The sequence below is a fragment of the Microtus pennsylvanicus genome, chromosome 14 (assembly GCF_037038515.1).
Source record: "Microtus pennsylvanicus isolate mMicPen1 chromosome 14, mMicPen1.hap1, whole genome shotgun sequence".
Classification (NCBI taxonomy): domain Eukaryota; kingdom Metazoa; phylum Chordata; class Mammalia; order Rodentia; family Cricetidae; genus Microtus; species Microtus pennsylvanicus.
Genome location: NC_134592.1, coordinates 9,199,815 through 9,212,721, shown reverse-complemented (window position 1 = coordinate 9,212,721; position 12,907 = coordinate 9,199,815). Strand labels below are relative to the sequence as shown.

At 53.2% G+C, this 12,907-nt stretch overlaps 1 protein-coding gene across 3 annotated transcripts; it reads left to right on the top strand.

Moving 5' to 3' along the window:
* The first annotated feature begins 2,059 nt into the window (after positions 1-2,059).
* Positions 2,060-11,844, top strand: Dlk1 (delta like non-canonical Notch ligand 1). 3 transcript variants are annotated; one of them, XM_075948040.1, is made up of 6 exons: positions 2,064-2,323; positions 3,559-3,622; positions 4,074-4,204; positions 6,623-6,764; positions 8,218-8,497; positions 8,723-11,844. In XM_075948040.1, exons 1-6 carry the CDS (start codon positions 2,257-2,259, stop codon positions 8,963-8,965), a joined length of 927 nt encoding a protein of 308 aa, XP_075804155.1. In that variant the 5' UTR covers positions 2,064-2,256; the 3' UTR covers positions 8,966-11,844. The 3 variants fall into 3 exon arrangements, with proteins under 3 accessions (XP_075804153.1, XP_075804155.1, XP_075804154.1); XM_075948039.1 differs by having other exon boundaries at positions 8,717-11,844; XM_075948038.1 differs by having other exon boundaries at positions 2,060-2,323; positions 8,218-11,844.
* Positions 11,845-12,907: the final 1,063 nt, after the last annotated feature.

The window sequence follows — 12,907 nt, the reverse complement described above, 5'->3', positions numbered from 1 at the left end:
TTCAGTCTCCAGCCCAACCGTGTGCCCACTCTAGCCTTCTTCCCAAGGGGTTCTCACTGTCTGGCTCTCAATCTCCTGAGACAGCGGAAGTCTTCACCTGCTTGGGCAAGGTCAGGTGTTCCCAACCCCTCAGATTCAAAGAGATAAAGTCCCTTGGCTAACCACAAGCTCCCCCCTCCCGAACTGTGGGGGAAGGAAGAGATGGCCTGGGAAACCCCAGCTCACAGCACCTGAAAGGTAGATGCAAGTTAATGCATTGAAACTAAGCATACCTGAATGACCCGCCTAAAAACCCTAACATCTTTCCTCAGAGGGCAAAAGACTTTTAGTTAGTTAGTTACATTTTTACTTTACTTAAAGTTCTTTCTTATGTGTATAAGCATTTTGTCTGCTTATATGAATGTATAACACGTGTATCTGGTGCCCTGGAAACTGAATTTGCAAGCAGTTTGAGCTGCCATATAGGTGTTGGGAACTGAACCTGTGTCTTCTGGTAAGGGCTCTTAACTGCTGAGTCATCTCTCCAACTTCCACATTTAAAAAAACCCTTTATTCCTTTACATTTTGTTTTATTTGTGATTTTAAACATTGATTTGTTTTTAGATTTTCATTGTATTTTTAGTTTTTACATTGATTGATTTGTGTGTGCGTGTGTGTTGTAGAGACAGAGAGAGACAGGGAACAGAGAGAAGGGGGAGTGCAAGGCATGAGAGGTGTGTACAGGCCTGAGAGCAGTTCAGTCTCTGGCCACGTGGGGTCTGAAGATCAGGCTTGGGCTGTCAGGCTTGGCAGTGAGCACCTTTACCAAGTGAGCTATCTCAATGACCCTATTTACATTTTATTTAAGGGAGTGCCTGTGGGGGTCAAAGGACAACTTCAGGAGTCAAGGATTGAACTCAAGTTTGACTGCAAGCACCTTTACCCTCTGAGCTATCTCCCTGCCCCATGAAATGATTTCTTCCTCCACTCAGCTCCTCCTTCTTTTGAGCCTCAGAATGGGAGATAGGGCAGCTTCCCACTTGAGTGAAGGGCTCTAAGCTCTTGTCTGAGGACTGGCGAACCCCCAGGGACTCTAGCATTTGACTGTGAATATATTGGTGAGACTGTCACTGTGGACAAAGATGGATTTGATTGTGTGTGCTTTGGGGTAATTTGTGTGTTGGGTGACCCCACGAATCTGAGACATTTTGGGGGACCGGGCATAGGTGTCCCTATCAGGTGTGTAGCCATATATATAGGATAGTCAGTGACTTTATGTTTCAGCATCATAAGGCCCAGGCTGTGGCTGCAGTACCTGAAAAAGGGGAGGGGGAGATGGTGACGCATGATGTCGTCGGTGTTTACCAGTGGTCTCTTGTGTTTACAGGCGGGCTGCGTGGAGGGGCAGCATAAGCAGGAGGACGCTCAGTCTTTCGTAGCTGGCGTTTCTCTGCTTGGAGCAGATCGGACAGTTCCTGCTGCCCTGGTCTGTGACCTGTGCCCCAAGGAGGGGTATTAAGGTGCGCCTGTATTGAAAGGTGTGTTTGGGTTGGGGCTCCGTGGGGCAAGTGCTTTTGCACCTTCCCCATATTTCACAATGGCCAGACTCGTCGGGGGGCTTCGGCTTTTTGTGGTCGTTTTCGTGTGTGCATCTGTGATCATGTGCATTTTCCACATCTTCGTGGTGTGCGTTTGGGTCCTTCTGGGCTTTTGACCCGCGCCATGTGTGCGCGGGTCCTAAGCCCTAAGTCTCTTACTATGTCTGTGAGCGTTTTGTATTCTGAGTGCGTGCTAGGGCTTTCGCCCGCCCGCCCGGCTTGGTTCCTGAGACTTGCGCTAAGCCGGCCTGTGCGAGCGCCTCCGCCTCCGCCTCGTGCTGTCCTGTGTGCGGACCGCGTGCCCATCGTGCGCAGGTACCCGTCTAGCCAAGAGTACACCCGCGTGCGCAAGCAGCTTCCGGGCGCCGCGGCGCTGGGGGGCGGCCCCGCCAGGGGGTGGGTCACCGGGACTGGCCGGCGCCTGCCCCATGCGCGCGAGGCGTGGGCGTGGGCGGGGGCCGCGGGGGGGGAACGACAGTACGAAAAGGCGGCGCGCGGGCCGCAGCCGCAGCTCCTCGGCGGCCCGCACTTAGCAGCGTGCGCCCAAGTGCAACCCTGGCTTTCCCTCCGCTGGACACCCGTGCCCCCTTCATCGTCCGCAACCAGAAGCCCAGTGCTGCCCCCGGAGCACCCTCTGCCCCGCCGCCGCTCCCTGGACCGCGACCCAGGCCGCCCCGAGATGACCGCGACCGGAGCCCTCCTGCGCGTCCTCTTGCTCCTGCTGGCTTTCGGCCACAGAACCTATGGTGAGACCCCCTGGCGGCTTGGCTCGCGCCCCCTCTGGGGAAGCCTGCGATGCCCCGCCGACCACCCCATACTCCCTGCCCCGTGCGCCCCAAGTCCCGCCCGTCCCGCCTAACACAAAGTCCCGCACTGCGCCCACCTCATCCTCCCTGCGCCACTATTGCATGCTGAGCCCAGTCCCAGGGTCCTGGGGTTTGCGGGAGGTGGAGGGTCCCAGCCCCTTATTGCCCCGGCAGAAGTGGCGTTCGGAGGGGTGTCGTTGCGCAGATTGAGGAGGTATGGAAAAAGGGGGCTGAGCTGGGAGGTATTTTATTTAAGAAGAAAAAAACGGCTCTGGGTGCAACTTTGGGGGTGTCTGTCCCTGCATATGTGCTTAAGAACAGGTCTTGGGGTCTTTGGGGGGATGATTTTACAGTCGTAGGCCCCAATTTCCAACAGGAGTAACGCCAGAGCCCCTCCTGCGTGGCGTGTTTCTCTAGTTAAGGGGCTGCGACACTTCTGTCTGCAGCAGCCATCTGTCTCTAGCAGCGAGAGAGTTGCCCCCTCCCCGCAGCGACCCCAGGTCCCACTGCGCCAGTGGTTGTGTGTCGGGGGCAGGGGGCTGTCTGGTAAGCCTGAGAGTCGGTTGAATAGATGCATACAGTAGGTGTCTATTAGTGTTGGAATCTGAGAGGCCCTGCAGAGCTATTGCGCAGTTTTTTTTAATGTGACCAGTGTTGGGTAGGAAAAGGGGGAGGGATAGGCTTTGCCTGCCTGGTGTAACGGGTTAATCTTGGGGAAAAATCTAGTTGCTTTACCTGTGAGGCAGGCAGGTGAACTTGTCTGAGCTTTCCTAGACCTCAAAATCTCCCCTTTAGGTTACTTTGCAAAAGTGAGTGCTTGAGGGAATGCCCAGAGGTCAAAGGCTACCTCTTCATTGTCCCCCATTCCTACTTTTAGTGGTCTGGGGGTTCCTATTTTCTTTGGAGAGAAAGGTGTCTGCTTTGCACTTGGAGAATCAGGGGTCTGCTGTGCTTATCCCATGGCTGCTAGGAACAGGCAGGATTGTGTTCCTGGGTAGGTTGAACCACATCCATCCACAGACAACAAGTGCCTACTGTGTGCCAGGCTGGAAGGACGCAGGGGTATTTGGATCCCCCTCTGCTGAGGGGCAGTGGGCCATTTGAGAGAAAACAGACTTTGTAGTGTCTTCCAGGCCTTGTGGGGGTGAATTGCGTACCTTCTTTTTCTCCCTCAGGGGCTGAATGCGACCCAGCCTGCGACCCCAAAAATGGATTCTGCGAGGATGACAATGTTTGCAGGTAATGGTGTAAGCTGCTTGGGACCCACAGTGGGGTCCTGGGGGTCTTGGAGCCAGGCTAAAAGGAGGGGGTGCTTTTTCACAAAACTGCGTCACAGCTTCCTTGCTCCTGCAGAAACGGGGGGGGGGGGGGCGGGGAGGGAGAGAAGGAGGGCATGGGAAAGGGGGGCAGGATAAGGGGGAGCAGGAGGACATCTTACAGGGTGAGAGCATTGGGGGGGTCACTGCATCAAATGTGGTTCTTGTGGGGGGTCTGTAAGACCCTTGTTTCTGCTCTTGTGCGCCTTCTCTGAGTTTTCCATTCAGGTGCCTGCTGCCTGCTCCAGGGACCCACTGACCTGGCACTGTACAAAGACCACCAAGGGTTCTCCTTTCATCACAGAAACAGCCTGAGCCCTCTTGGGACCCCTGCTCCCCTCATGTGCCCCCCTCTCTCCCTTTTGTTCACACAGGTGCCAGCCCGGCTGGGAGGGCCCTCTGTGTGACCAGTGTGTAACCTCCCCTGGCTGCGTCAATGGACTGTGTGAGGAACCATGGCAGTGCATCTGCAAGGATGGCTGGGACGGGAAACTCTGTGACATAGGTGGGCACCGGCCTTGGCCCACCCTGACCCCCCCCCCCGTCCCTGCCTGGCTGCGGTCTAGAACCCCTAAGGCTCACTGTTTGTAGTATGTGATCCATAGTGCATATACATTTCCTGCTGGGCCTCAGAGGTAGGGACTGTATTCTGTTCACTTCAGCTCTGCGGGTTCCCAGACTTGGGGTTGGGACGTGGGGGGGGGGGTGTTGGGAAACTGCCTGTTGAATAAAGAGTTACAAAAAATAAAACCCAGTATGCCCAGGGTGGCTGGACCACGAACTGGGGCCACTTGAGCAGGTTACTGAAGCTGGGAGGTGAGTGGGGGTCTTCTCTGCGTGCTGTGGGAGGGATAATTCTCAGGGCTCAAACATCAAGAAAGGGGAGCCAACAAACAGATAGGGGAGGGGGGCTGAGTATGAATCACCAGGAAGGCCAGGGTTGGGGGGGGCAGTCAGGTGTTGCAGGAGGTTGGTGGTGTGGAGAGGCTGAGGAAGGGTTAATGTACAGACTGGTGTGATCTGCTAATTTCACTAATTCATATGATCTTTGTAAAGTGACAGCTGCATTGTTGTAGGACTGTTCTCATTTGCTAACGCTGTCCCCAAAGCCCAGGAAAACTGAGGTCCCGGGGAATAAAGGGTATGCCCCCCCACCCCGCAGATGGTACTCCATCAGGAAGGCAGACAGCTAGATGCCCCAGGACCTGTCTGCTTAGCATTGCCAGTGACAAATAGGGAAATCAAGGATCAGAGACGCAAAAGGGGCCTCTGTACCCCAATTGTCTGCTTCCCTCTCCCCGAGTGGTGGGTGGGGGAAGGTTTTTGCTGCAGCTGACTCATGCTCTGGTCAGGACTCTGCAGCCCCTTGCAGCAGCAGCAGCAGCAACAGCAGCTACCGTTGTTTGAGGGGTGCTAGAAAAACCACTGACCAGGGTTAGGCTTTTAGCCTGGATTCCACCCTTCTAGATATCTGAATCCAGAGGACCTTTCCAGACAGAATTCTCCATCACAGGTCCCTCAGCATGCATAGCCCCCTCTCCATCAAAACCACAAAGCCCAGCTGCCTGGGTAGAAATGGTGGGGGCCGAGGCTTGTCCCAGGGGGAACATAGCCCCTGGGTAATTGCTGTCCCTCTCCCTTTCTGCCTGACCGCAGCTGCTATTCAAGTGGAGAGCCCCCTCAGCCCTCTCCTTGCGGCAGCTGATTCACCCGTCTTTGGGGCTGGAGGCTCTGGAGAACTGATATTTAGGGAGACTGAACAGTCTAGGGGTGGTCGCCAGATCCTTATCTTAAATTAGGATTCCAGTGGTTGAAGAGCAGAGGCAGAGAAGCCAGAGCTAGCTTCAGAGGCTCAGTGCACTATCCCGGAAAGATAAATCCTCCTTAGGCTTCCTTGCACCACACCGGGATCTGCAGAGTCCACCAGCCTGGTGCATAGGCTTTTCCATGGACGCTGGTCTCCCCTTCATTGGGGTGCAAGTCTCTTTGAAAAAGGAGAGAAGCTCTCCACGTGTGGTCTTAGCGTCAGGAACCCCTTTCTCTGGGGCTGCCTTTACTTGCAGTCTCTGGCTTTTTACAGCTCACATTGTAAAAAACTCTCAGAGATCAGCTACAGAGAGCTTTTCCTTTTTACATGGAGGGAAACTGAGGCAGAGCGGGAAGGAACTGAACTCTGTGGGGCAGCAGGTTGGAGCAGCCACAAAGGGCCCCTTCCTGCCCCTTCTGGGCAGCTGGGGTCTCCACCCGAGCCCCTTTGTTCAGTTCATCCTTGGCTTGCTGAGCCGAATAATGGAGTGAGCCTGACAGGAGGTGTTAAAAGCGCTGGAAATACAGCAGTGCTCATGGAAACCCAGACGGACAGGAGAGCGCTCAATAGTTTTAATTTTGCTGCCTTCAAAAGATGCAGCCTTTTTACCTTTAGACCCCCTTAGTTCAGAACCAGAGAACAGAAGGACCAAGGGGTGGGGAGGTAGCCCTGGGGCTAAATTAGTCTTCTTGTTTCCTGATGGGGATCTTTGATGGGAAAGTGTGAAAAGCCTGTGTTTCCCCCTGTACTAGTTCCCAAGGTGGCAGAGACCCCTTTCTCTAGCTCTGAGAAAGGAGCCCAACTTTAGGGAATCTTGGCTCACTCCCCGTTTTGCGGAGGGGCAAAGGCTTCTGTGGTGAAGGTTGTGTTGCCACACTGCAGGGGTGCCAGGAAAAGGGTGCAGCTGCTTATCTTGTTTCCCCATGGCCTTGGCGTTCTCACTACTGACCTTATAGTTAAGTTTCCTTACCCTCAGCACTTCAGGACTTTGTGGGGGAAATCACTGCACCCCCTTTCTACAAATCCCACTTGGAATTCACTAGCAGAGCTACTTGGGGTTCCTGTCACACTGGCCTCTGAGCACGAAAGCTAAGCACTGGCTTTTCTGCTTCCCAGATACACGGGCTTGCACCTCAACCCCCTGTGCCAACAATGGGACTTGCGTGGACCTTGAGAAGGGCGGGTACGAGTGCTCCTGCGCCCCTGGGTTCTCCGGAAAAGACTGCCAGAACAAAGCTGGGCCCTGCGTGATCAATGGGTAAATAATCGGAAGACCCTTTCAGCCTAACCCCGTAGGACCTGTCCCCTGATGAAAGAAGTGCTTTAGGCAACCCCTGCCCCACCTTCTGCTCTCATGGGGTAGGGAGCCTTGGTGGAGGAATGTGCCATTTCCATATTTTTTCAAATCCCTCTGAAGGCAATTTCATATTCTCCTGATGTCCCCAAATCCTGATGCCAATGAATGACAGCAGATTGAGATGGGGACAGAGATGCCAAGCTGTATAATTTTCTAAAGGCGACATAATAAGGGATCAGAGTTCAGGAGGACCAGACTGTGAAGCCAGCTTAACATGTTGTAGGAGGAGGCAGTTTAGGGCATTGCAATTGGGTTTTCTGGGATGTCTGCGGAGATTGGAGGATATGGGAGGGGGCACTATTGGATAGCCACAGTGGGGAAGAGGCGCTGGGGCTCCTGTCCAAGAGCCAGGAGTCTGCAGAAGCTTCAGACAGTCAGGAACACAGGGGTCTAAAGATCTGTATGCAGGAAGGACATCAGAGGTAGTGGCCATTGAACTCCACTGCAATTTACTAAAGGGAGAACACAGGACAAGACCTTTCAACTTGTTCTGTTCTAACGGACTTGATCTAGTCTGTCAAAATCGAGTCTGGGGGCCCTGGGGAAATTTTCAGAGCCCAGCTCCTTGCAGCCCTGAGGCTGAAGTCGCAATGTGTTGAGGGGAGGGGGCTTTTCTTTCCCTGGAGTTTTGGCATTTATCAGATGACAAAGGGCTAGCTCGTTTAAAAGCACTCACATGAAACGCTTCATGTGCTGCACTTGGGCAAATGGACCACTGTTAAACAGTTCGCCATAGTCACCACTCCCGCCAGCATAGATACGACTGGTTGTTCTTTCACTGACAGTCCCAGGGGTTTCCTTCACAAGAACTGGCTGGGCCCACTCCACTAGGAATAATAATACAGGGTGGGGGTGGAGTGGATGGCACACACTGGAGCCCTGGCTAACAGCAGACCTCCTCTCGGACAGCCCAGAGACCGTGTTTCTTGCCCTCCTCGCCTGAGGGATCTTACCCTAAACTTGGGCTGTTACTAATACTCCCTCTCCCAGCCTCAGTTTCCCCCATCTGTCTAGTGACTGACAATCCATGCTCTGGACTGAGAGATGAGAAAGGGCATGAGAGATTGGTTCTGTTCGAGGCTGACCAGGTTGACCTCATGGCAGGGTGGGGTGTGCATGCTGTCCACCCTTGGGCAGCTGGTGAGTCTCCAAGCCAGGGGTGCCATCCCCAGGCGCCAACTTAGTTGGCACTATACCCTTCGTAGCCTGATGTATTCTGAGCCCTGCCCTTTTGTCAGGTCCAAAGGAAGGTCCAGAGAAAGGGAGCCTCACCTCTGCCCTCTGCCCCCTGCCCCTACTGCTCTGTCCTAGCCCAGCCCCCCGAGGGCCCTTTACCTTGTCTATTGTGTTGTAGTTCTCCCTGCCAGCACGGAGGTGCCTGCATGGATGATGAGGGCCGGGCCTCGCATGCTTCCTGCCTGTGCCCCCCTGGCTTCTCTGGCAACTTCTGCGAGATCATTGCCAACAGCTGCACCCCTAACCCATGTGAGAATGATGGCGTGTGCACCGACATCGGGGGCGACTTTCGTTGCCGCTGCCCAGCCGGATTCGTCGACAAGACCTGCAGCCGCCCGGTGAGCATCTGCGCCAGTGGCCCGTGCCTGAACGGGGGCACCTGCCTCCAGCACACCCAGGTGAGCTACGAGTGTCTGTGCAAGCCCCCGTTCATGGGTCCCACGTGCGCGAAGAGGCGCGGGGCTAGCCCCGTGCAGGTCACCCACCTGCCCAGCAGCTACGGGCTCACCTACCGCCTGACCCCCGGGGTGCACGAGCTGCCAGTTCAGCAGCCCGAGCACCGCATTCTGAAGGTGTCCATGAAAGAGCTCAACAAGAGTACCCCTCTCCTCACCGAGGGACAGGCCATCTGCTTCACCATCCTGGGTGTGCTCACCAGCCTGGTGGTGCTGGGCACCGTGGCCATCGTCTTCCTCAACAAGTGCGAGGCCTGGGTGTCCAACCTGCGCTACAACCACATGCTGCGCAAGAAGAAGAACCTGCTGCTGCAGTACAACAGCGGCGAGGAGCTGGCGGTCAACATCATCTTCCCGGAGAAGATCGACATGACCACCTTCAACAAGGAGGCTGGCGACGAGGAGATCTAAGCAGCACCCTCCCCCCAGGCCCCTCTCTAGTATCGGGGTTTCGCAGAGCTCACTATATGCGGTCTGTGCTTCTCCTTGTGGTGCAGTTTGCTTCTGTGTGGAATCTAGTGAACGCTATGCTTACGTATATTGTCTTTGCATCGCTGTGTGCCATGCTGCCGTGCTATATAAGAATCCTCTTTCTCCCTCTTAATGCATGATAATGAATAATAATAATATCTCTAAATGAGTTAAAGAAATAAGTATGTTATTCTAAACTCTTAAGTATCAAATATCAAATATAAAATCAAAAAAGACCAAAAAAAAACATGGTAACAGAACCAGGGCTTGGTACTGAGGTCCCTCTCCCAGGGGGCTCTCAGCTACCTGGTCCTCGTGCAACCATACGAATGCTGTGCCTGACCACTCACTGTGAAAAGGGCTAAACTCTTTCGTTCGTTAATTCTCACACACCGCTTCGGCTCTCACTCACATCCAGTCTCACACCGCAACCCTTAGATCTTTCCAGTCAGTTTGTGACTTTGCAGTGTGTAGTGGCTGTGTGTCAGGCAGAGAGAGACCCCAGGTTGGCTGCTGGCAGACAGGTCAGGACCCAGTCCCAGCCCTGCCACTTTCTCGCTGTGTGACCCTTAGCGAGACCCCCATTCCAACCCTGGGCCACCTCCCCACCCCTCTCTTAAGAGAGGGGTGGAAATACCCACACCACCAAGGTCCTCTCTAGCTCCAAAATTTAGAATTAGGAACGAGGGATATATACCAAAACAACTCCTGACTCCGAGAAGAGGATCTGATGGAGACTTGGTCTCATCCTGGGATCCGAAAGGTTTTGGCCTATCCTGGCTGTACACTTGATATTGAGGTCGATCCCAATAGTGTTTCTCAAAGTGGGGAGCCTCCTGGCTCATGTCCAGTTTGGGAAAAAATTGGCCCCTTTAGGTCAAAATGTGCCATTTGGTGTTGCCTCTTGAGCAACCCACTCCCCGCCCTAGCTCAGCCCTGCCCAGCCCCATACCCCCAGGCTTCACCCTCCTCTCACCTCTTCCCCCTTAGAGTAGCCATGAAATGCTTTCTGACTTAAGTGTACCTTGAACCACAAGTGCCCCCTGGCAAAATCTGAGTGAGCAACGCAGCCCTCACCAAGGTTTTCACAGGCTTTAGTGGAAATTGCTGCTTGTGGGGCGCTTTCTTGTTCTATGGCGAAAGTGGGATAGCACCTGACCACAGCCATGGATGTACCCTTGTGTTGCTTAGAATACTACCCTCAGATCCCAAAAAACCTAGCCAGCTTCTGAATTATGAATTTGCTTTTTTAAAACAGAGCTTCTATCTTTTTTTTTGCAAAATAAAAAACAAAAAAATAACAAAAAAAATTAGAAAGAAATGGGATAGAGCCCTGTGTAGCTTCCCAGCTCTTATTTGGGGTCTGGTTGCTACACAGTCCTTGGGTCCCGGTTAGGAATCCTTTGCTTCTTAGATTACTTGGGTAGGAACCTATGCTCTTAGCTTTAAGTGTGAGCCATGTTTACCTTGCTCTGAATACTTGCTTGCAAGTCATTGTCACCATTATTTACTGTCATTCAAATCATAATCACAGCACACACTCACAACTTCATGATCATCACCCATTGGTCGGTCATGTGCGTCACCGTTGTCACACATTATGGACCTTGTCACCCTTCAACCTCTACCCTGGGGTCATTTCACCAAAAGCCCTGACTCAAAGAATCCCTCCCTAGTCATTGGTCATCTTCAGCCCAAGCCCCTCCCAGTCCCACCCTGAAGCCCCTCCGCATTTCGCCCCACCCTCATCCTGATAAGGGTGTGTCCCAAGTCCCCAAATCCCTGCCTCCTGGTCCCCTGACTCCCTTCCTCCCTCCTCCAAGATCCCCTCCCCTGCCTCCAACCACTCCCCTCCCTGAGGCCACCCGCCCCAATCAGGTCATCATACCATCTCATTTTAAGAAAAAAATCCTAAAAAATTAAAAAAAAAACACTAACAATTATTGACCATTGCCAGGCTGGTGTCTGATATGCCCCCTGGCCTCTTTCTGCGTGAGACCTTGACAGAGTCTGCTAACAATCTGTTCCTCAGTTTCCCCAATGTGAAATTCTACAATTGGACAAAGCAGATTATTTCTCCACTCCACTTTTTCTTTTTGATCTCCATGTTGTGGAGAGCAGCCACATCTCCGAGGATAGGGGGTCCGGCTGTTCTCCCAGCAAGTCCTCATCCATCCAAAGTATTCATCATCCACCATCCATCCAGTCAGGGAGCGTTTCCAAGCACCTGCAGAGCGTAAGGCGGTGTGTTCTTGGAGCTGTGGGATGTGCGGGCTGAGGGGAACATTCTGAGAGGGGAGCAGATGTACAGGTGTCCCCAGGAAGCCAAGCACAGTGCAGGTAAAAAAACAACACCGTAGGAGAGTCCTGAGCAGACGCCTCCCTCAGCGAGCTACCGTCTCACCTTCCCACGTGACAAAAGATCAAGAGACCAGCACCGATGAGGCCGCCCTGCCAAATTTTACAGCGTCCACCCTCCACACAACAGGAGCAGTGTTCCTTTGCAGTCTCACCTTGGTCTTCACGTCTGCAGATCTGCGAGAATCTCAGATCTCTGGCTGCCCATACACATCTCATGTGTTTGGTGTAGTGCAGTTCATTCAGCGGGTGGAGTAGCTGAAAGATGGCTGTCTGGGACATCTTTACTAATTCGGTTCCAAATTCACAGTGGCGATAATTCTGTAACCAAAATGTTAACGAAATGTCCATCATGACGCGCTTTCTAGCCTCCCCCATCTTTTTTGCAGGCAAGTCCAGACGCAATGCAAAAACTAAACGACAACTTGTTTGTTCGTTTAATAAAGGAAAAAGGGCTTTTACTTGTGTTTGCTATTTATTTGGTATTCGCCAGTTACACTAACCCCTCCCAGGGATGGCCTTGCACATAGGCCAGGGGTATTGAGAGCTCTGCTTTGGCCCAGCTCCAGCTCTCTCAGTGTGGCCTGGTGCCACAAGGTTAAGGAGAAACCCTTGGACCGCCACACATCACCTACATTGCCTTTACTTGGAGAAGTTTGAAATCCAGGCATTTCCTGACTCTGGCAACCAGGGCTTGGGAGACCTTATCTGTGTCTAGCTCCATAAGTGTGGCTGCCCATGGGAGCTGTGGATGGATCTGGGACATGAGAGGGACAGGGACAAGGAGAGGGGACCAAGCGATTCACGCTTGAGCAACTCTTTCCATGCACCATGTTTGGGCACAGAGCTCTATGGAATCCTCCAGGGATTTTTCCACAGTTATTGGAGGGTGGTCCCTAAGGTGAGAGAGAATATATAGGTTGAGGGACACCCAGCAAGAGCACTGTGGACCATGGCAGTGTATAGGCTCCTTTTGTACTCTTAATTCAGTCTCTATATGTCCTGGTGGTCTCTGCTTCTTCTCCAATCCCAGGGCACCATTAGCTGTGCATCCAGTCAGTGAGTGTATCCCTCCCAGTGCCCCACTCTGGAGAACTACCTCACACAGGCAGCCTCGGGAGCCTCAGTCTAGTCCCTGCTGATCCTTGGTTTAGTGTCCCATCTCTGGCCTCTCCCAAGACCTGTTCCTTGCCTGACCAGCTTCTCAGGCTCAGGAGGTGTCTCTGGAGGATCACATCCTTGCATTGCCCACCCCCTGACTCCTCTCACCTCTTTCTAGCCTCATCCTCTGCCCCTTAGAGGCCCAGCCCATTTTCTCTCCTTGCTTCTCTGGTCTTTGTGCCGTGGCCCATCCCCGGCTGAGCACAGATGAAGCAGAGGACACAGGACGGACAAGAAGGGGCCATAAGATCTCAGACATGGGCACTATTCTAAAAGCTGTAGGAAAATAGCATGTTCATGTGGAGTTAGGAAACATAAAAGCATCTACTCTGGGAATATGTTTTCTATGAAGATATTAACCCA

Excerpts from the sequence above, each read along its gene's own strand:
- Dlk1 (XM_075948038.1), top strand. The coding sequence starts at position 2,257 with ATGACCGCGACCGGAGCCCTCCTGCGCGTCCTCTTGCTCCTGCTGGCT. Across the intron at positions 4,205-6,622 it reads CGGGAAACTCTGTGACATAG|ATACACGGGCTTGCACCTCA; the intron begins GTGGGCACCGGC and ends TCTGCTTCCCAG. Across the intron at positions 6,765-8,217 it reads GGGCCCTGCGTGATCAATGG|TTCTCCCTGCCAGCACGGAG; the intron begins GTAAATAATCGG and ends ATTGTGTTGTAG.